The sequence below is a fragment of the Nyctibius grandis genome, chromosome 10 (assembly GCF_013368605.1).
Source record: "Nyctibius grandis isolate bNycGra1 chromosome 10, bNycGra1.pri, whole genome shotgun sequence".
NCBI classification, from domain to species: Eukaryota; Metazoa; Chordata; class Aves; order Nyctibiiformes; family Nyctibiidae; genus Nyctibius; species Nyctibius grandis.
In genome coordinates this window covers 15,429,026-15,452,748 of record NC_090667.1, presented here as the reverse complement: position 1 = coordinate 15,452,748, position 23,723 = coordinate 15,429,026, and the positions used below count along the sequence as shown (strand labels likewise).

At 43.3% G+C, this 23,723-nt stretch overlaps 1 protein-coding gene across 1 annotated transcript; it reads right to left on the bottom strand.

Moving 5' to 3' along the window:
- Positions 1-5,363: 5,363 nt before the first annotated feature.
- On the bottom strand, positions 5,364-23,644 carry RLIM (ring finger protein, LIM domain interacting). The gene is made up of 4 exons (XM_068409279.1): positions 23,492-23,644; positions 13,302-13,490; positions 12,329-12,412; positions 5,364-11,498 (listed from the first exon to the last, which is right to left on the bottom strand). The coding sequence occupies exons 2-4, from the start codon at positions 13,468-13,470 to the stop codon at positions 9,964-9,966; spliced, it is 1,788 nt and encodes a 595-aa protein (XP_068265380.1). The 5' UTR covers positions 13,471-13,490; positions 23,492-23,644; the 3' UTR covers positions 5,364-9,963.
- Between the last annotated feature and the right edge of the window lie 79 nt (positions 23,645-23,723).

Sequence of the window (23,723 nt, the reverse complement as noted above, 5' to 3'; positions counted from 1 at the left end):
TGGGAAAGACCAAGGATGATTATTCATAAGTGAGGTTACCGTGGCTGTGAGACACTGCAAACAAGGCTCTTACCAAGGGCTTTATATTAACGATTTGTTTATGCTAGGTGCTTTAATTGACATTAGATGAAAGCTGACATATGAATTAGTTTTATAGAGCGCAGGCTTTTTCTTAATGTACATCTCAACCCTTTTTCAAGTTGAGGATATTTACTGCAAATAGTATTTAAAAAAAACCCAAACCTACCAGGAGGTAAAAGATGGTAAATAGTCAAGGGGAATGAGACAGCGAGCTCCTCCGGAGGACACGTGCGAACACGTGGAGCTGCACGGTGTGTCGTGTACAGCTGGCAAAAAAAGTGATGCCAGCCTAATATCACACCGCTCTGCTTGGGATGCTGCAGGTTTGGGAGGGTGCTGGGGTGCGTGATGAAAGGAGGCTGCACGGGGACACCCAGAGAGGCAATGGGGGGGGCCCCCCCTGCCTGGCTGCTCCCGGCTCCCCTGGGAGCATCAGCTCATCTCCACAGGCTCCATATAAATAAATATATACACACATACATATATATCTATATATAATCTATATCTCATAGGTGTGTTTGTGCACATGCCCATAGGCAATCCCTGCTCAGCCCCGCTGACAGCTGAGCCCAGGGCACGGGGCAGCAGCAGCCTCTGGATCTGGCTTCTGGATCTGGCCCCAATACACTGAAAGTTGAAAAAAAGTGGGGAAAAAAAAAGTATTTTGGCTCAGAGCAAAACCCTGGTTTTTTCTTTTTTTCAAGGTAAAGGCACCAAACAACAAAAAAAGGAACATTTTTCATTACTATAACACAATAGTTAAGTATTTATATATCTATTCACACATTGAAATTGAAATATCATGGATTAAAACAAGCTGATTATACGTAATAGTTTACATTTGTACTTATAATATGCAAAATTTACATGTATGTTTTATATATTAAATATGAAGCACATGTCAACAGTTTATATTAGTTTAGTAGTTATAAATTATATATATGGGGTTTTTATATATAGGCAAATGGCATGTATAATATCTATAGTTACATTTAGTTGTTTTTTTAATGTATACATATATATGTACATATATGTATATATATTTTTTATATATATATATATATATATATATATAAAAAATGTGGGGTGTGTACATGCTGCCATTGAGGCTGATTGCCTGCAAGTGGCTGAGGCTGCAGGCACACACTGTGCCCAGCCGCTCCTCTCCCCGCAGGCTCTGGGCTGGGCTTGTTTTCTTTCATTGTTTTCTTCTCCATCTGTTTTCTTTTTGTAGGATTTCAATAATATAATCCTTCAAAAAAAAAAAAAAAGCACCAAAGGAAAGGAAAAAAAAAAAATACCCCATCTGCAAGTGCCTTTGAAGGACTTGAAGGATGCTCTGACGAGTGGCAGGAGCTTTTTTTTCGTTAAATCTCTGTCTCTAAATGCAAATCTTTCCTAAAGCTGTGGCTTTGCTGCCGTTATTCAAAGCAATACTTTGGACAAGCTCCCTTTCAGCCGCACCCACGCTCTGCGGGGCGTCGGATGGATCCCCGCTGCGGGAGGGCGTCGAGCCGGGATATGGTGGGACCCTGTGCCTGGGTACCGGGATGCGGCACCGAAGGGGTACGGAGAACACGTGGGGTGAGCTGGGGATGCGCTCGCTTGCCTTCAGGTTGGGTTTTAGGGGCTTTTTTAAATGCAATGTGGGAAACCGCTTAATCCTGGCAGCAGGGCAAAGCAAGGGAGGAAAAAAATACATCTGTATGCTTAGATGTAAGGCAAACACAGCAGAGGGGAGGGGGAAAAGAAGGAGGAGAGGGGGAAAAGAGATCAAGAAGGGGCGTGTGGCTGGGAGGGAGGGGAGGGAGCGGTCTCCCCGTGGTCCACGGACACTGAGGCTGATGCTGACCGTGCAGGAGGTCACCCCGAGCGTGGGAACAAACACGCTGGGCTGCAAGAAGCGCGGATTGCGTGTGCTTTCCCCTGGCTGGGGCTGCGGGGTGTGCTTGCTTTATCCTTTTGTTTTAATTGTTTGGCACAGGAGCTGCACTAAACAAGTTTCTCCCAATCACCTGCAGCCCCGCTCGATCCCACACTGGAAACACAAGCAGCGTTCGGGGGCTTTTCAGCAGGGTTGTGTAAACAGCCTCTCCCGTGGCTGCGGGGTGGGGTGGAAGCAGGGCAGGGGGATTGGACTAGATGATCTTTCGAGGTCCCTTCCAATCCCTAACATTCTGTGATTCTGGGAGTTTTCCTTCAGTTTAATTCCCCTCCTCTCTCCCTTCCTCTCCTCTGTCCTTCGTCCTTCTCCATCATTTCCCACCCTCTCCCTTTCCCTCCTGGCCACCCCACGCGTGCAGGGAGGACAGCTGAGCAGCACTGCCCGGACACCACCGACAGCCATCAGCTTTCAGGGCATTTCCCAGCCTCCCTCTGCCAACAAGTATTTAAGTTTATTTAGATCCATCTTTACCAATTAAAGCAAGATCATCCCAAAGGTGCCAGCAGCAAAGGCCGGGTCATTTCCAAGTTTATTTAGGATTTATTTAGGAAGTCAGTAGTACCTACAGAGATTAAACTAGTTCCTCCACTGCATATTTTCCTGCCTTTCACCTGCCTGGCGCTGCCTTCCCCTCGGCTGGCAGCAAGCAATGCTCACGGCAGCCACGCAGTGGTCCCACCTCCGTTCATACCTTGGCATAGATCCCTGCTCTGGGGTCAGATGAACTCTGTGGGCTCCTGAAATAGAATCATAGAATCACAGACTGGTTTGGATTGGAAGGGACCTTAAAGACCATCTAGTCCCAACCCCCCTGCCACAGGCAGGGCCACCTTCCACCAGACCAGGTTGCTCCAAGCCCCATCCAACGTGGCCTTGAACACTGCCAGGGAGGGGGCAGCCACAGCTTCTCTGGGCAACCTGGGCCAGGGTCTCACCACCCTCACAGCAAAGAATTTCTTCCTAATATCTCATCTCAATCTCCCCTCTTTCAGTTTAAAACCGTCCCCCCTCATCCTGTCACTCCATGCCCTTGTAAAAAGCCCCTCTCCCGCTTTCCTGTAGCCCCTTCAGGGACTGGAAGGTGCTAGAAGGTCTCCCCAGAGCCCTCTCTTCTCCAGGCTGAAATAGCTTCATTTCAAGAGCTTTCACACACAAAATGCCCTCCAGTACTGGCAAAACCACCAGCCAGCCTGCGGGCAAGGTCTGGCTTTGCAGACGCAGGGTGAAACATGGGGTTTGGGTCTGGGGCAGTGTCGCCAGAGCCGTTTCACTGCCGGGCAAGGAAAGCCTAGAGCGGGTATTAAAGCCAAGGAACCAAGCCAGGCACTTCTTGCTTCATGGCATTTCGTACAGGACCCATCACAATGGCGAAGCCTCCACTCCAGAGCAAAAAAACCCACCGGCCTCAAACTTTCAGCCTGGAGAGAAATCCCATCCTGCAAATCCATCCTGAGAAATCAAACCAGTACAAAGCAATCATCATCTCTGCTGGCGACCAGGAGCCCGGCCAGCTCCGCTCCTGGTGTCGCACAAGGCATCGCTCAGCGGCTGCCGGAGCCCTCGGGAACCCACCGCTCCCACAGCCCAAACCCCACAACGCCATCACCTCGGGAGCTTTTTCCTCGAAAACCTGCTGGCTTAGGGTGCCAAAACTCAAGAAACCCTCAGCAAATATGGGCTGACTCCTGTTTTCTGAAGTAATCGTTGTTGAAGGGACCTGACGCCTGGATTTTCACATGCTCGGCTTAACAGGGGATTTATTCAGGGGAACAGCTGGAGCATGCAGCACCAGCATCTCATTAGCGTCAGACACAATGCCCCTCCAGTTTAAGACTAAAAAGTGGGTTTAGTTTTCCCTGTATAACTTTATTGTCAGGGTTTAGAGAGCCACAACAGAGCTGAGTTTAGATTTGTTATATTAAGAGCCCTGAAATGGGTTCAATCCCACTTGAAGCAGCTGGAACGGGCAAGCAAGCAGCAGCCGGCCTTTGCCTGCCTCCCTGCCTCTCCAGTCCCAAACACTCGATCCCACCGAGAAGCGGTCAGAAGAGCCCTTTTGGAGGAGAGAAGCCCCCAAATGCACGGTTATTCCTGCACCCCCACCACTCTGGGATGGACAGGCTCACCAAACACAACCCTGTGAAGGTCTGGATCCGCCACAGCAACATACCCTGAAGGGAAGAGCAGGACAATGCAAAAGGTTACAGGGTTTAAGCACCGAGGGGGATGAACAAGGTTATATAAAGTTTTACAGGCCAGAACAAAGACCTCGAATATATTAAAGAAAACAACCACAGGGATGAAGTCAGCCACACACGTGCTCCAAGGTTGGCGTGGATTCTTTAAGCAATTTGGGGGTTGAATGATAGTTTTTAAGAAATAGATACAGGGCTACCCAAACTGAAGGGCACCCTCCAGGGAGATGCGAGGCTGGAGTTAGGAGACCTGGTGAAGATCTGGTACAGTGTGGGAACCGCTTCATGAATGAAGTCACTGAAAAAAAACTTGATGCCTGCGTTAAAGACTCGATTCAGACTGAACTGCACATCGCAGAGCACGATAGACCATGGAGCTCAAGACAAAGGTGTGGGAACGGGGAAAAACCCCGCCCTTCTCCAAGAGCTCTCCCCACGGAGCAGAACCCCGACTCGGCACATCCCTGGAGAAGCCCACGACTTTCCTCCTCGCCGTCACTCCCAGCACTGCCACGCACCCCAGACACCGGCCGCCGCGTGTTTTCAAGCCGTACACCACCTTCCCACCCCGCCTTTTGTTCCCACGTCAGCACAGCCCTCTCGGGGAGCGGCTCCCGCTTCCTACTCAAGGAACGGAGTTGAGGTGAGGGAAGCGCTGATAATAGCTTCCCACGCCCTAAAAAATTTCCTTCCCACGCAAGTCAGCGTTTGCACGTACATCAGCTACTAATTTTAGGCCAGAGCTTTTAGCCATATGTGAGAGCTGCTCATGAAAGCCACTGCAAAGTGTATTTCTAGGGAGACTCAGCCCTAAGAGCCCCGACCACCGGGCACCCATAGAAGGCACAGCTCCTACTCGAAAGACAACCCGCAGACGCTGCTTTGGTCCGACACGTTATCCGCTGACAGATTTACAGAAGTCTGGGACGCAGCGAGGTTTATTGCTTCAGTTTTATGTACTAAGGAGCAATAAATTCTTCCGAGAAGTTAACTCTGTACCGTTCCGGCTCTTTCCTTTCTGCCCAGCCTCAAGGGAAAAGGCCTACGGAGGAAATAAATTCCTATCACATCCACCAGCGTTTACTCCAGCGCAGTCCCACCCTAAGGAGAATAAACCCAAGGAGTGATGATCAAGCACAAAATGAACACTTCATGCATTTTATTGAGTCTATTTCAATTTGCATTATGACATCTTACATAGGGAACAAACTCCTCCTAAATGTTAGCTAGCAAATCTGGTCGAGCTGTTGTCCGATGACCTCAGGGTACCATTTTGTATTAAACAAGTCCAGTATAAACACATGTAAAGCACTGTACCAAAAAAAAACCCAACCTGTTGTTACATTCTCAGTTGAATTCAGGGCTTCCCAACCAACAGCCTTACCAGCAGATAGTGAAACTCAGGAAGGGGTCTCGGGTATTTTAGCTTAAGGGAACAAAACCAGATAAAACAAAACAAATTCAATGGTATTTTTCCCTGTAAGAAGGAAAAAAAAAAGAGATAGCTCATATCAAAAAGGGTTGGGAAGCCCTGGTATAACAGCTGCAAACTCCTTTTCTGTTTTAACACAACTTATATGTACTTTGGATAAGTTATCACTGATTCTCTCTTCACCCTCCTCCTTCCCTCCCTAGTCAAGGACAAATAAACAAAAAGCCCAGGGTACGTAAGGGTTGGAAACATTTCTGCATGTGTTCTGAATTCCCTCAGCATGGCTCCAAGTCAACCCTCACCCAAAGCGCCTCCTCCCCGGGGAAGGCAGAGGAGCAGGCAGCCGTCTCCGTAAGGGCTGCGTACCTCAGCCACGCTCGCTGACGGACCCTTGCTCAAGCGGTAGGAGCAAGGATGACCGGTGAGAAGACCGATGCCAGTGACACGAACGTACTCGTTAATGAAAGGGATCCCAAACCAAAGATAAGGCTGCGGCGAAGCCGACAGGATGAAGCTTTGTATTGCAGCGTGACGGTGAAGATCACGCTGGGAGTCAGAAAACCCCTCATCGCACTGCGAAAGGTCAGAGCCCGACGGTCAGCCTGAACCGTGCTTCCTTCCTCATCTTCACATCAGACCCTCATGATTATGAGACCACTGGGAACCTCCTCTTGGTGTAGGCAACATTTCAAGATAAACATCGACCGCAGCCGTACCAGGGAACAGTTCTTTGGCCTCTCTGTATCTGCACAACCCAGACAAGTGTCGGGAAACTGGAATGACAGTCACCATTGTCCTTTGTGCCAACGCTGGTGGGAAATCCCTTCGTTTGCCAGTTGACACAATGGACAATTATGGCTCCTTCAAAACTGGTACGTATCATGTCAGTGCAACGGCTGCGCCTGCACATCAGTACTTCCTACAAACTTTTAATGAGTAATGTCTACGCATGCAGTACTTACGCTAATCAAATCATTTTTAAAACAATTAACTGCCTACGAGTCCTTTGCAAAAAACCCAACTTGTTTGAAGAAATAAAAAAGTGCACGTGAAAGGGAAATCTAACAACCCCCAGGAATAACTTCACAGTCTTTTAACGGATAAAGCCCCAATTAAAAAAAAAAAAAAAGCACCCACAACCCTGTACCGGTTCACAATCTGAGTGAAACTATCAATCAAACGCACTCTTAAATAAAAAATACTGCGTGTCTTCTAGTTTTGGCCTTGTGACTGTGTATGGAGGTCCTGGGGACAGAGGTCTGTCCTGTCAGGAGTTAAGCTCACACACCAGACAGATACTCACAGCAGGAGCTTGGGTGGTTTGCAGTTTGAAAAAACCACCCCAGTAACCACTGAGGCAGGCATTGACGGGGAACCTCCTTCCAAAATAAAATAAAGCAACAGTCTTCAACGCCAAAGCAACCCTGCTGCTCCCAGCCTCTGTGGCAGGCCCAGAGCGGCTCCCACACGGTGGCACTGCGAACCAGGCAGCCCACCGCTTCGGACTCATTTCTGTAGGATCCCGCCTCGGACAATGACAAAAGTAGCCCTTTTAACCCTTCACGTGGCTACCAGCACGAGTTAGGTGGCTGTACCCCTCCTGTAATACCAAGGAAGCGTAAACTGAGGGAAGCCGATGAAATGCTCAATACCAAAATGATTCATAAACTGTAAATGAGGCTAATTGTGAACCTTGTTAGTGTGTCATTCGTACTTTGTTAGCAACTGAAGTGTTAACATCGGCTTTTCCTAACTCCGGTCTAGCTTTAAAAGAATAGAAATTGAATTACCACAGAGGCTGACAAATGACTCAGTCACATAAAGAGCTCTTTGCTGTATCAGCAATTTAATTTCTGCCAACTCCTCCAGACATCAGGCAACGGACCCCCAGCGCCCGCAGCACGCTCAGCACTGATAAAGGCATATAAAACACTGAGAACATCCAAGGTCTCCTGAACCGAGGCTAAACTATTTGTTCTTGGTACCATTTGGAAAACCTCCAACATTTTATTAGTTGCTATTGTTACAGAAAGATAAAATGTTAAGGCATGCCACTATTAAGCTGTAACAAAACCATAAAGTTGATTCTACCAACGTGAACAGTTACTGGGAACTCGGAGCGGTCAAAAGCAAGCTGTGGTGAATGCCACCTGTCACAGCCGTGCTTCACACTAGTGGGCTCCTTTCTGCTCACCAGCGTTAGTCCTCAGAGTCCATCAGACTTTCACAATCTAACATGGGATTCACGCAGAGAGGGGTTTTCTTTTCCTTCTAATTCTACACCCCCATCAGTCAGTAAAGCTACTGGAAACCACAACTGAGAGCCTGGCTTTGCTACGTGAATGCCGCTGGAAGAAATTCAGAAGTGTTATTTTTGTTGAGGAAATTTTGGCATAGAGAGTCCAGCACCTGAAATTAACAGCTAGACCGTGTGTCCCACCAAGAGGAAAGGGAGCTCAACACCCAGTCAGGGTTTCCTGCTGAGCCAAACACCACAAAACGCACACGTAGAGAAATTTGGAATTGTGAGACACTGGAATCCTTAATTAGCCGATGAGACGTTAAAACGGCTTAGAGGAGCGACTATAGTTTATGCAACCACCACTATAAAACACCAAAAATGTGTTTTCCTTAGGAAAAAGAGATAGGCCAGCTTTGGTTTTGTCATCTGAGGAACAAGCAACGTTTACCCTATGGTCAGCAAGAGCAGTTCACATCCCTTCATCACTATGGCCCTGGATTCCCTGTTGCACGTCAAAAAAAAAAAAAATCATTAGAGCATAAAAAAAAAAGAACGGGTCATTGAGGGTGAAGGATGTTTTCCCCTGACACTGATGAGAGGTGAGGTACATTCCCCAATTTTCAATACACCACGCACATAATTTTAAAAGTAAATTCAACTCATTTTAATCTGTCAAATAGGAGCATAAAGAGTTTGTTGGGGGGTTTTTTGTTATTCTTAGAATTTGCTACACATAAGTGTACTCCCATAATCAATTATAATTTTCAAATTTAACCTAACACTAATAATCTGTCTTCCAGTTAATACTTAAATTATATTTCTGTGGCACCTGAGTCACAGGCTCCCAACACTGGATATAGCAGCGCGTTCGCTCAACAGATCCAGAGGTTACGAATATAGTTGCAGCTGGTGGGGAAAAAAAATAACCTGTCAGTACTTATCTGCTGAGTAGTTACACACAGCTGCCTCACAAATCGAAAGTAAAAGTTGATACAAAAATTGGGCATCAACCTCCCTGAATGAACTGTACACACCGTTTGTATTACTACGTATTAGCAACCATACCAAGAAATAACCAGCCATTAGAACAGTTTCTAATTTTTATCATCTTTTTTGGTGGCATTTCTGAGCCAAAACACTGCAATTATAACATTTAATTTCATTTTTTAATGCAATTAAGATGTCTAATTCGACTGTTTTTATATTACAGTAGCTGTTCACATAAATAGTACAGATATGCACTGCTCTTGACAGGTACACAGTTACAAAAGCAGCTCTCGGATTTAGTTTGCTCTCTGTGTGGTGGGTTTTGTATGAAAAGCGTTCTTGATTTCTAAGCATGGTACAATTTTAATTCTTAATGCGTTAGTACAACAGTGCATTGGAAAAGTACTGAGCTTCTACAAAAAAGCTTTACAATTTTAAAACAGATTTTGTTTTTTTTATTTAAACAAGCATAGGCAATTCTTATATTTCCACAACAAGATAAATATCCCAATTAAGCTAACAGCTCATCCCACAGCGTGCCATAGTGATGGGGAAAGGGCTAACATTAGTGTTATTTACACAGACATGTCCAATATTAACCCGGTATGAAAATTAAAAGTATGTTCAAGTGTACAATTAAGTTCATATTATTTTTTCAGATAGTTGGATTTCTTGCAAAAATTCCTCTATGACTCACGTACGTTTCGCTGGGATGACTTCTCAAAGAGCTCCTCATAAGCACAGTCCTGAGGACAAAACGTTTATTGGACTGGGATGGCAGGGGCTGGGTGGGGGAAAGAACTTAATACTCTTCACAAAGAAAAAAAAAAAAATTTTTAAGTGGGTAGATGTCTTTGGACAAGTGAAATTTAACACCCAACCTGACTAGATCTTGAAAACACTAATTAAAGGATTTTCCAATTGTAAAAGCTTGAATTCAGAGAAAAAGCTTTTATGAGGGAAGATTCATTCCAAGTCATTACTGTACACTGAGGTACCACTCAAAAAGTGGCCATAAAGGAAGTGACTTCTTTGCCCATCACTATCACACTAGCTGCTTGGCCATAAATTCAGCTCTCATTTAGACGACACTCTCTCTGTTACCAGAAGCTAAGACTGCTCGGCGGCAAATGGGACAAGTGGAATTTTCTGATAACCAGCGATCGATGCAGTGGACGTGATACTCATGCGAACAAGGCAATTTACGGAGCTTGTTGCCTTCCGTGTACTCTGTAATACACACACTACAGGTTTTCAGAGCATCGCTCTCACCAAAATTCCTCATCGCTAGGTTGTCAATTTGTTCTTTGGTGAGTCCTCTTGGTTGGTCGTCGTCGTCTTCGTTTAGTAGGAAAAATTGTGCTAGGCTAAGGAATGGTAGAGAGCCACTTTCTTCAAACGTGACCGAGCCCCTCGTGTTCCGACCTTCCCGTCTGGCACCAGATGTTGAACCACCTTCGTTACCACCTTCATACACCTCCCCTGAGCTAACATCTGTGTTTTCATTGCTTGAAGTACCACCACCTCCGTTCTGTGGCTCAGAAGCATCCACGTTCTGATTTGGAGTTGGGCCACTAGGATCTGCATCGCTATCACTATACATGAAGTAACTGAGCTCTCCGAAGCCTGTCATTATCTGCCTCAGCATAGTCTGAATAGCAACTGATGTAGTCTCACTCAAGCCTGTGTTTAAGATCCTACGGATAGGAATCCTAATGGTACTGACGTAAGTTCTCACTCCAGCCCGTTCTGAACGTGAAAATGTGCGCCTAAACCCTCCCCGCTCGCTTTCGTAAGTGACTGTGTTGTTAGGTGTCTGGGACCTGGACCGCGTTCTGTTGGCTATGCTGTCTCTTTGCCGATATTCTCCTGGACGAACTCTTCTCACCTGAAGATCAAGTACTATGGTAGGAGGCCTCTGCCCAGGAGTTGCGGACTCACTGGTGCCGTTAGTTTCTGAAGAACCTGCTGCTTGAGGAACAGGTCTTGCTTCAGGGGTTGAAAACAGAACCGCATTTTCATTTGGCATCTCAGTCCCCACTGTATGCTGCCTTAATGTCACGTGCTGCCTAGTTCTAGAGCTTCCCTCAGCTTCATTGGCTGAGGAGTGGTCAAGTGTTTGAGATGATGTATTGTGATGAGACCTGCGAGGAGGCTCACTCACTGGATTAATAGGTGACCTACTTCTATCAGTCCTAGCCCGCGTTCTCCGCTGTTCTGGACTCCTACTTCTCGCTCTCCTCTGCCCTCTAGGAGGGGAAGCTTCCTCAGTTGTTAGCTCCTCCGAAGTGCTCCTTTCTGATCCAGGCTGCCTTACAGCTGGTGATTCAGAACTTGGAATTTCAGAGTCACTTTGGCTGTTTTCCAAATCCTCCCCACTGGAAGGCTCTACAGATGGCTCATTCTCAGTTTCTGGATTTGTGTTCCCATTATTACGATTGACATTTATTTCCAAACTGAATCTGAAGTCACCACTATTTGGGTTAGTCCGGCTCACCGCTCTCCAAGACTGGTTTCCTCGTTGCCCACTTCGTGTCGTATTTCCAGTCTGTCGGACTGAATTAAGCCAGTCTATTATAGAATCTCCATTTGAAACATCTTCTGCGGACTCTGCACCTGCGAAAAAGACAGGGAACTACCAACATTAGAGTACTGAGCTAATTTTGGCGTGATCTTTTCCAAGAACTTAATTGCTTAGTTTAACAAGTGACAATTTAGAAGTGCTTAATCCTACCAAGTGCTATTGTGGTTTCACACGTAGCATCACAATTCTCATCTACCAGAGCTCTTTTAAGGGAGCAGGAGTGGACGTTTTTCTAATATGTTCAGATAGGCTGCAGCCATCACATAGCAAACAAGTCATCAAATTAACACATATTGTTAATCATAAGTAAACGGAAAGTCACATTTCGGGTGTCTTAACACATCAATATTGTGTCTTCCCTTCCAAACAATTAAGTGTCTATTGACTGCTAATTAGAGAACTAAGTTTGTCCTGACCCTTCACTTGAAGAATGGCTTTATAGAAATCTATCTCACTAAAGAATGAAGCCCAGTGGTAAGCTCCAAGCATCCTCCACCAATCTCTACAGAAGGGTGATAAAAAAAGCAAAACAGCACCTTTGGAAGGGAAGAATGGTGCGTTAAAAAAGAGGGATTGCCAAAAAGCATCCCAGAAGGGAGCAGACAGGAAGGCAATCTTAAATTAAAAAAAAAAAAAGAAAGAAAACTAAATGAAACTTTATCTTGATGCAAATAACAGATGCGTTATGAGTGAAATCTGTCCCAAACTGACCTCTGCAGCAGATATCAGACATAACGTTCACTTAGTTTTGAAACAAAGCTCACCTTGTACCTGCCTAGGCTTAACTTGTTCCACTCCTGCACTCAAGTTAAGGTCCGTACGGGTCGCTAAAGTTAAGAGTTTTCACAAATACTGTATATACCTCTATTCTCATCACTGTTTTGCTGTGGTGGACCTTCTTTAACTTGGTGTAGCCTTCTCAGCAACTCTTCTTCAGTAATTTCACCTTAGAAAACAAACAAAATTTTCCAAAAATATTTCCAAATCACATGTACGGCAAGCATTATCAAAAGCTTCTAAAGAAGGTACAAGCCATTGCTTGTCTTTTTTTCTAGTTAAATCCTACCATAATGAGACTGCCAAATGGATAGCTAAGGGGAAGCTCAGATGCTTCAGCACTATTGTCCCAAGTAAGTTTTGCTGAAGCTGGAAGATCTAACAGTTTCAACCTGTTCAAGACAGTTGTGCTTTCTGGTTCTCTAACCTCTACAACTTATCAGCAACTTTTGTTATCCTATACCAATTAAATGCCTGTCCAGAGTAAAATATTTAACATAATTAATATTTAACATTATTTTTAAGATAACATCTTCACAGGCATGAAAAAAGGTTTAAATTAGTTGAAGTCATGTTTTAAATTAGAACTTAGGTATCAACCTACAAAGAGTGAATTTAAAGTAATAAGTCAATTGAAAACTGACATAAAAATGCCCATGCAGAATCTCACACCAGACTACTTATCCTAGTTCCTAGTTACAAGCTCTTAACCTCACCAGCACAAAATTTTCACACAGATGCTTAAGGGAGATTACTTTTTGATCAAAAATGTCTAAGGGTCCATAAGTGGAACTGGGTCAACTCTGGGTGTTCCCGCCAAGTTGTGTAAACACTGGATTTTTGTATCTGATTAATCCACATCATCCTAACTACCTCTCCACTAGTCAGGGGACCGCTCAAATTTGAGTATGCACAAGTTAGCAAGCAGCTACTTTCTACCGTGGAACACAACTGCAGCACACAAACTAAATGAGTGAAACAATTTCAGGAGAACAGAAAATGGCACAAATCGCCTAGAAGCAATTCTAGTAAGGTGTAGATACACAAGCATTACCTACCTGGTGTTCCTAGCAAATTGTTATCTCTCATAAGCCTGTAGTCCTCTTCACTCAGGTTGTTTACAAACTGATAGAAAGCTTCTTCTCGATCTAACCGATCTAGCTGACTCTGACGTTGTGCTTCTGACTGATCAATATTTCCTTTATCACTAGAATCTGAGCTTTCCATCTTGATGAGTGGAAGAGTACCTAAAAAGGAGAAAATAAATCCTTCATCCAGCATAGTGAAATATAGCATGAAATTTAGGTATGTTTAACCTGTACTACATTCTTCGTTGCTATCCTTAAATTTGGCGAGGGAGGGAGTAGTTTGCTAATGCAGCTTCAGTTGGGATAAGCTGCATAACCACAGGGACGACAAATGAAATAATTCTAAAGCATGAACCTCTTCAAGAAGTACAAATAAAAGCTACGCCAATCATTACCAAATACTCAACAAAGCAGCAAGTATGAACACGTGGAATATCACCAGCCATAACCCTTAGTCCACCTTTACATCCACGTAGTTGATTAGGTGTCTACAATTATCTGCTTTTTAGCATAAAATATTTCTAATACTGCAACTGCCTCACAAAGCCTTACAGTGCCACACAACAGTGCAGTACAAGGGATAAGCCATCCTTGATCACGCTCTCTAACACTAAAAGAGCATGGGATTATATGTCCATCGCTTCTTCCTGCCTGCTACAAGAAACACCCTCTTCAACATCCAAGTGACTTTTAACAGAACGAAGGGGTTATGAAGAATTCAAATACAGAAGAGGGAAGATGCTAAGGAACACTATGTGTGCAAAAAAAAAAAAAAAAGGCTATTCATTTCCTCAAAAAAAGAAAAGGGTTTGTAAATCAACTTTATAGTTTTATGTCAAGAGAAGAATCTGCTTGCAAGTTTCAGCATTTACTGAATTACTGATGCTGATGACTAAAATTTCCAGGACAAAACTTCACAGTGTATAGCAGGTATAACTTCTGCTATAAAGAGCTGTCTTCTATATTGCGTATTTTTTAATATAATCTTCTCCTCATTGTTTTTCATTTGGATGAGATCCTTGACAATGCCTCTCTCTCAAAAAAAAACCATCAATGAATGTCACGTCTATATTTGATAAATACTATAACAAAATACATGCAAATGCAGGAGACATTTTGGCACTAGTTGCGCCATGCAAATATATCAAATGAAGTTAAAATAACAACTAGTTTCCTTAATCACTATGCCTCACTGTTCACAACATCAAGAATTTTCCTGTACAACTGGTAGAATCTAGTTACTCAGAGAGGTGATTAGCAAGCTAATCCTCTGCATGCTAAAAAGCTCTGCAATAACATTCCCCATCAGAAAACATTCCTTTCATCTAAACCATACTTCATGTGACATGAAAACACTGGAAGAATAAAGCTTTTCTGCTTCTCACTGGAAAATTTCCAACACTTAGACATCTGTCTAGTGCAAAAAGCATCTTTTTTTGGTTTGTCAGCACAGCTGTCAAGTCAAGACTGCCCACAGTTTACATTAGTGCTCCTCCACAGAAGAGCAGCACTGCACCATCTCCAAGGGTAGTTTATTTCAGCTGCTATTGTGAAAATTAAAGTGCACCGACAACCTCAGTGTTTAACAGTAGAAAATTCCACAGGATAGGACACCCCATGATTGCAAACTTGCAGATTTAAAATAGCTACACCAACCCTCTTTGTCTTGGATTCTGACGCAGTAGAACTTGTTTTCAAGTTAGTCATATTAAGGCACAAACGACTTGTTGCCGCTCAGTAACACAGTATGCAAGGCTACTGGTATTATTTGGTTCTGTGAATTTCTGCCATTTAACAAAGAAATTAGGCTTAATTTTCACCTTTTTATCAGTAAGCAGCAGCAATCACTGGGGTTACTGCTGTTTCAAATGGAAGCCTATCAGCTCTCTGTGCATTGCTCCATCTCTGGTGCAATCCAAGGACTGCAGGGCCTGTCTGAGGACTTGCACGTGACATGCTGCCAAATACACCGATAAATGAACCCATTCACGGTGCAAGTTGCGCAATGGTTCCAGCAGGTATGTTCAACTCGGACTGGGCTCAGTTATGAAATCTGTATGCCCTTCAACTCTCAGACATATTTCTAATGAGAACATAGCTTGCTTGAAACTCAAAACAACTTTTTACAAGCTTTCTGTAGCAGAATTATGACTCCCAAGTCATAACTTCACTTAAAGACATATTCATTCTAGAGAAGATTCCAGAAATACAGAGACAGCTGCTTTTAAAAGAAACATTTGAATAAAGCCTCAAGTAGAACAAGACACTTGCATCCAAAATAAAACCTTGAGAGATGCATCAGTTCTCTGGGGATACTCATCAAAACTCTAACTGGCACTCCCTTTTTTATTACAACAATGAAACAAAGTTGACAATAAGATTAAGAAAAGAAGGGAATGTAACAAGATGCTAAGGGACAGGAGCAGCATAAAGTGGTGTAAAATATTTTCCCCAAAATGACTGCCACCTTGGTATTTACTGACTTTAAAACACACAGAATGTCTTCATAAAGATGGTAACATTAACATATTTGTAAGCATTAGACTAATTCTACAACAGCTTTTAAAAAAGAAAACCGCACTATGCATACAAAGCACAGCATTTGTTTACTGCTTATGCTTTGAAATTTTCCTTTTAACTGTAAATTCCAGTGCTTGCAGGCACCTTAGCTACATAGTGCCTATTTGATTCAAAGACATTTGCCCATTCCATTTCGGAATTCTGTTCTGTTTTTCCCTGTTCTTGGTCAGGGAAAAAGGGAGAGTCAAAACAAGTGAAGTGGGGGGAAAAAAATAAATCACCTCTTCTTTACCAACAGACTGATGTACACTTCAATAGGTGATCCTTTAGGAAACGCTCAGAGTAAGTCAAAGCGACTTTTTCTTACTTATTTCCAGGTTTGCTCCTCTTTTCTCCTCCATCATCCCATATCTTCCCTCCTAAACCATAAAATCAGCTATTGGGCAAGACTGAAGAGATGCTATTGCTAAGAAAAAAGCCTCAGAGGTGGGATCTTGAATTAAGAATTTAATTTACGTTAGGACTATTTCTACTACTGACAAACTCACTGTGTTTTCCTACTGTGAGCTACTGTAACAGATTACACTAGCCCACTGTCCCCCGATTTCATGCTGTTTAGCTTCAATGTCCTAGAAATGAATCCGAAAGGGATGTTTACGTTGACAGAAATACAGATGGCACAGAAGCACGTAAATGTACACCAACACATTCTCCCCACCTTACTGTTGACAGCAAACAGGATGATACTCTTCAAACTAGAGCTCTAATATTGTAGCCAGTAAATGGAAAATAGGATTTCTACCCCAAGGCCTCTGCTATTTTCTGTCTGTTCACTGTCCACTCAGCTCATTGTCCACATTATCCATTTTAAGCTTCCCCTCCCACACCACTGCAGAGCGCTACATTACCGGACTGAACTTACTAGAATATGTAGACTACTACTGCCTCAGCATGACGCCATAGGTCCCAACTGGCTGTACAACAGGATTTCCACAGTGGCAGTTACTACGTCACCTTGCTCCTATTTCAGCATGGTAGTGTTGCAGAAATAACTTGAGAATCCGTCCCTCATTCAGGATTCTGCTCTCAGCTCATACACTGCAGAAAATTAAGACTGGCTTAAGGAAGCTGACTACAGTAACACAGGGAAACCTGATGAGGGAAAACCAACAGGTATACTATTAAGTTACAACAAAATAACCAACACTTGATTATCTAATAAGCAGGTATGCTTCAACTCTGTTTCTCTTTCTTCCAGTGGTTTAGTTCAATTCAAAGTAAGACTTTGTTCTTATCCAAGTTAAAAGATTCAGAATTTCCTTCTTTAGTGTCCTCCCTTGTCAGCACTGAGTTGACAAAGGGTGGGGAAGGTCACATCTACGAGCAGGAAGTTCAGATCTGTTCATTATTGCCAACTTCAGCTGAGATGTCCAGCAATAAAAACCTCTTTATGGGAAAACAGGGGGGGAATCACCTAAAGGTTGCATGAAATAACAGAATCACAGCTAGAATAAACAATTTTCTCCTTTCAAAAAAAAAAAAAAAGGAAATGAAGGGAAATATTCTTCAGCAGCTCAATATCCAGACACACTAACTACAGAGAATTCTTAATTGGTGTTCCCATCCTTCCACAAGCCAGCAAAGTATCTTCCCTGCAGTTATGCTTCAGCAATCTCAGAGATATCAGAGCACAAATGACTAGCTGTTTCTTCTCCACTGCTGCTAGAGACTGCAGGAGCAAAACCAGTAAGCCCACAAAAGGTACCGTTTGTTACATTCTTTTATTCAAGAGGAAGTAATATTACGCTCTTTCGGATAGGAACAATTTAAGAGTACTAGATATTCCTTCCATAATGCAAAGTTATCATTCTTACAGTACAAGAAATACTTTACGTTCTCCCTTATGTCAAATGGTGCGTAAACTAAATCCAATCCGTCAGGAATTTATTACTGCTTAAAAACAACCTAGTGCGACAGCAAGCAGCGATAAAATACTGGCATTGTGCATTTACCTTCAACAATAACACTGTGTATCTCCATGCTGCTCAGCACTTAGGGACTACAGAATTCTTCCCAGAAAAAGTACTAATGGAAGGCACAGTGATAAATCACTAGCTCTTCCTCCTTCAACAATGTGTAGTATCTCCTGACATTTGTTATCTGTATTGAATACCAAGACATTACCTTAGCCTGCATTCCTAATTTTTTAAATTAAAAAAAAAAATACATAAAACATTAGAACTCTCATTAAACTAGGTAAAACTTAGAAGATCTGACAAACTCAGAAATCACTCATTTGCAGGGTTAAAAGAAAAAGCAATACCTTAAAGTTATAATCTTTGTTAGATTTATGGGGCAAGTCTCAAATTTAACAGGAGAACAGCACTGAACTAAACTGCAGAAACAACTCAGATGCTCACAAGCTAGCTGTACAACAACAATTCCCTCTAAAATTCCCCCCACCTAGGTGTAACTGGTATTTCAAGGTGCAGTTTCAATCTGTAGTGCCCTGTATGTTAGGAGCGTTTCCTGAATTACCTCATGTCCCAGCAACATAATTAATACCTTTGTATAAACAAAAAGATGATGGCAATATGAATAAGTGTTTCATAGATGTGCTCAGCAGAAGGCTAATTTCTCATTTATGATTCATAACCTCATCTTAATTAGGCACTTCAACCAGTAGAGCACCTTGCTTACTTCCAGTCTGCAGAAATTATCGAACCCTTTGTCTAAAAGAGTGACTCAGTAGTGGAAGCCAGAAATACCCATTTTCTGTTTTGGGTTGTTGCAGATTAACTATTTTTTCCTCCTCTCTTTCACTGAACATACCTCAAAGACATTTTAGCTCTACAGAAGTACAACACAGCTGTCTGTTCAAAGCGCTTTCCACGAACTCTGACTTCAGCAGCTCTAACATACCGTCCCGTGCGGCAGGACCAGCCCCAGCCAGCAGTCTCTCCAACTCCATTTCTCAAATGACACAGGAACAGCAGCTAGAACAGACAGTTCTGTTACCCCGGGTTCTTCAAGCACAAACAGAACCAACTTCATGTGCAGTATTCATCTGACCCACCCCACCTCCCAGATTTTCCTAGAAGCATTAAAAGTTGAAAAATAGTTTCCATGCCAGTCAGTATCCAATTTCTCAATATTCAAAACCAGCAGAAGGTAAGACATAACAGAAACTATGTTTTCATCTTAAATATTTCATCATTCAAGTCTGCAAGCTCAAAAGCAGAAGCAAAAACTGTCAGTGAATCCTATCATTACAGGAAAAAGATACCATAAGACAGTGAAATGAAACAGCTATCTATTTGCATTATACATGAAGCTTCATTATGTCAAGTTTGTGTGGTTTGTTTCTTTTTGTGCAGGTGCACAAGTTTCCTTTTGTGATCTCTCTGAAGGCTTTGGTAGCGTAGGTACAATTCACTCATCTACATCTTAGAAATAGCAACAAGTAACAAACTTTTCTAGTTTTCAAAGTTCCACCATGAATTTTGGATATACTCTCTTTTTTTCCCCTGCTATTCTTGCTTTCTGTTGACACTGATGAACAACAGATCTACGCTCTTACTAGAGTTCTACTAAACTTAGCACGAATTTTAAACACTCAAGAACTCCCGATGTCCTCTTTACCTCAAAAAATATCACAGAACATGTACCACTCTTGGAAAGCTGGAAGAAAATTTTGTCTTCTATGAAGTGGTCCATGTAAACTGCTGTAAAATTTAAATGCCAGCTTAACAAGGAGTGATAAGCATCAATTCAGCTATTTCATTACCCCAGTATGTTTCAAAGCAAAGGTCCTAAACCAAGATGTCATTCTGAACATACAGTTTGAACAAGAGAAAGCAGATGAATACTTTTGCAGAACAGTTGCAGAAATTCCACAGAACAAAAAAAGAGGAAAACATTTCAACAGAACCAACGAGATGAAGAAAAGAAACACTCTTAGATGTATTATCAACTCCTGAGAGTCATAAAGAAGGGAAGAAATCAGGGTGCAGAATCCCAGCAGTCTCCAACAGTCCTACAGTATCTAAGGCAGAGTAGCCTTCTTACTCTGTAAATTCCCCACTCAAAGAGCTCTAGTTAAAAAACAAAACTCATTACCATTTTCCAGTGTTATCTTTTGTACAAAAGGGTAGAGCTTAGCGATTCCAGAGTACTGAAAGCACGTGGAATGAAGACGAAGTTCTGAAAATAAAATACTGTAAGAACTGCCAAAATCCAGGGCTTCACATTTTATCATCTGCACTTAGTAAAACAACACTTTTCACATACAACTTGAAAATAAAACCAAGACAGTACTGCCTGCCTTTTGCCCTCCAATTCAGATGATATCACAGAAGAGAAAGCTTAGCGTATACAAGGTGTGAGAAGTTTCCAGCACTGGAGTCTGATGAAATGATGCTCTTTTCCCCCCGAGAAGTGAGCTTCCCACTAGGTCAGCAAGCAGAAGCCCCACTCTGAAGCTCAAAGAAGTAATGTTGCACGCAAATAACCAGTGTTGACGCTGAAAGACAGCAGTATAAACAGGACTGACACCCAAGGAAGCTGTACCCACAAAACTACATGATGACCATCGTGTAGTGTTTTGATTTCTGAAGGTACAGAACTTCTGGTTAGTGAAAGCACTAAGCCAATCATAACTCACTGGATTTAAAAAAAGAAAAACTCATCTTTAAATCTACTACTGAATCTCACTGTCTCCACAAAACCACTGCTAATACAGCTACCACTGAAAAGAAAAGGCGGATGAACAATGACAATCGCAAACCACACAGGAATTCCCATACGTGGATTGTTGTTGATGTCTAGTGCCTAACAAATACAGAAGTGGAAAATAAAATTAAGTAAAATTTATTTGAATTTAAATAGATATCTGTAAGAGTAGAATTCTATTTCTGATGATACACCAAGGCAGGCAAGCTCAACCATTTTAACAAGACTACGTGCATATACATCTTGCATATTGAAATTAAGAGTGCTCTAAGCAAAATGTTTTAAACTTACTAAATTAAGAGAAAATGTTCACTGACTTTTCCTACATATTCAATTATCATTAGATGGTTTTTATAAGACCATACAACTCTGCAGACCTCCTTGAGTAAAAAGCTGAGCTTCAATACTGCACATCAGCAAAAAGTTACTAACAAGTACCTCGTTAATATAAACCTGAACAGTTTGAAGAACACACAAGCTTGTGTGTTTCTTGAGATCTTAACTGCAGCCAGGAACCTGTGCAAAAGCAGAACGGAGTCTCTGTGATGCTTCTGGCTGTTCCTACTCACCATACACAGACCCTGACTCTAAGTTATTACACTGCTACACTGTTTAGAAATATTGTTTTTGAGATGCGTCATAAAAATATCTTGAGGACAGAGCTGTTCACGTTTGGTTTTATCACTTCAAGATTAATTTTTGCAAGCTCAAGAGTTGATAAGCTTTCATCAAGACTGAGATTAAGTCACAAAAACTTGGGATAAATACCCAATAATCTTGTTTGGATCCAAATATTTTAATATGTAGAAATTGAGTTCTCTACAAAATAAATTTAGAACAGCCTAGGAACGTGTTAAGCTATATTAAACTGGACTTAAATGCAATCTCTAGACTCGAGTATATGAAGTCATAACATTATGTTATGGCTGTAAAAAAAAACAACAGTACACCACTTCCACTGCAACTAGAAGCATTCTACCAAGATCAAGGGATTTATTTCGATCGTTCCTGTAAGGAAGAGGAATAAAGGAACAAGGCAGGCAGGTATATTAATATATAGGTGTTTTAAAAACATTTCCATTTAGGGATCACACTATCCATTCCCTTAAAATACCAGTATGGGGGAAAAAAAAAAAAGACATGGAATGGAAACCAGACACTTGTAACACTGTTTTCCAGTACATCTTGGCATGTCTATGAATTCAGTACTATGGAAAATAAATATGATACAGATGACAACCATTAGGTGCTTGAAAAATGCTGCTGTGGTTATTTCAGTGACAAATATTTACGTAGTCAGAATTGCTGATGAAGAGAACACTGGAGTTGTTGTGCTTTAGTGTTCTAACATAACAAGAAGCCCTTAATTTTATAATTTTAATTATGGTGCGTTTTCCCTTGTCAGGAGCAGGCAAGACATAATTCCAAGTTGTAATTCTTTTAATTCCAAAATGGTAAACCTGTAGAGGAAATACAGTCAGTTTAACTGCGAGTTGACCACTGCAACAAAACTAAGCATCTGACTCTCAATTAACATAATTAACTGCACAAGAAGCACTCGACTGTTTACTTTTTTAAAAAGACTTGACAAGTCACTGCAATTAAAATTCAGGCACAAACTGGTGCCAGAGCTTCTTTAGCATTTTGACTATTTTCAACTTGAAATTATCCAGTACTGCTGATATGGACAGGGAAAATAAATCAGATGTGTGACGGTACTACTGGGTCCAGTCAAGTTTGAATTCTTGTTTACAAGCTTCTCTTGTATAAAGACTCTATCTTCCTGAAAAAAGGTGAAACAAACAACTATTATTAAAAACAAATAAATCTATATTTTTGGCTATGAAACCTTTTATCAGGCTCCTGCTACTACACACTAAAATCAAGGCACATAACAAACCTTATTAACTACATTATATATATACTATTTTATACAACCTGATATTGCTCCTTTATTAAAGCAGATGGCTGAAGATAAAATAATATGTACATCTAGCTGGACCTGACAATGGTTTTGAAACACAGTAAACAGAAACCTTAAATGTCAGCAAACAATATTAAAACGGGAGGGAAAAACTTGCACAGGAAACTAAGATGACAGAGCAAAGATGATGTGATTAACTGGAAGGAAACTAATAGGACAGGAAGAGCAAAGAAGTCACAAGCCGATCAAGACCCTTACAACAGACACAGCGAGATATTAGGAGTTCCTCTCGCCTGTGTCCCACAACAGGGCTTCTTGTGTCAACTCACGGGAAGAACAGACAAAAACACGGTCCTGAAGAGCTGCAATTCCTTAAGGAGGCCCTGAACAGTATGGCAAGGCCCCAGATAGTGGCTATAATTCTCCCCCACACTCCATCCCTCCAAAAAGGGGCTAGTTTCAATTCTTTCTCCAGCCCAACTGGATGCCTAGAGCGTGAGGGGCCGAGCGGCCCTCCCGAGGGGGGAGCGCAAACCTTCCTCCAGCTCCAAATGGAGGAACAGGTTCGCCCCGCTCCGGCGAGAGGCCCTGCCGCAAGCCCCGGGAGAAAGGGGAAAAGTCCCCAGGGTGACAGAGCCCGGCCCATCCGGGGGAGACGGGGGCCGAGGATCCCCGCAGTGCCCCGGGCACACCCGCGCGCAGACCGCCATCACCGCCCCCAGCTCCATCACGGCACCCCGCTCCGCCTCTGCCGCGGGGCGGTTTCGGCCTCCCGAGCGCCGCGAAGCCAGGAGCCGCCCTGCCCTGCCCGGGACCCCGCAGTCCGCACGACGGGGGCCCAGAGCAGGGGCTGAGGGGCCCCGCAGCCCCCCAGCCGCCCCTGGCTCCGGGCTGGGGCCGCAGCCGCCGCCGCCGCCTCCCCTGGGCCTGGGCCTCTCCCTTCTCCGGGCCATTTTGAGAGCCCGCCTCCGGCCTCGATACTCACCGCCCGCCGTTGCCGCCCGCCGCCGCCTCCCCAGCTCTCGGTCCGCTGCTCTCCCCGGTCCTCAGCGGGCTCGGTGCTGGCTCGCCCCGCTCCGCCCGTCCCCGCACAGCCGCAGCGTCGCCCTCCCTCCCCTCTCAGGCGGCCATTTTCTGCTCCATTGTTACCAAGGAACGGGGGGCCCGGAAGCGGCCGCCGACAAGCGGAAGTGAAGGCGCACGCGCCTCTGCGCAGG

Excerpts from the sequence above, each read along its gene's own strand:
- RLIM (XM_068409279.1), bottom strand. The coding sequence starts at position 13,470 with ATGGAAAGCTCAGATTCTAGTGATAAAGGAAATATTGATCAGTCAGAA. Across the intron at positions 12,413-13,301 it reads CAATTTGCTAGGAACACCAG|GTGAAATTACTGAAGAAGAG; the intron begins GTAGGTAATGCT and ends TTGTTTTCTAAG. Across the intron at positions 11,499-12,328 it reads AAACAGTGATGAGAATAGAG|GTGCAGAGTCCGCAGAAGAT; the intron begins GTATATACAGTA and ends TCTTTTTCGCAG.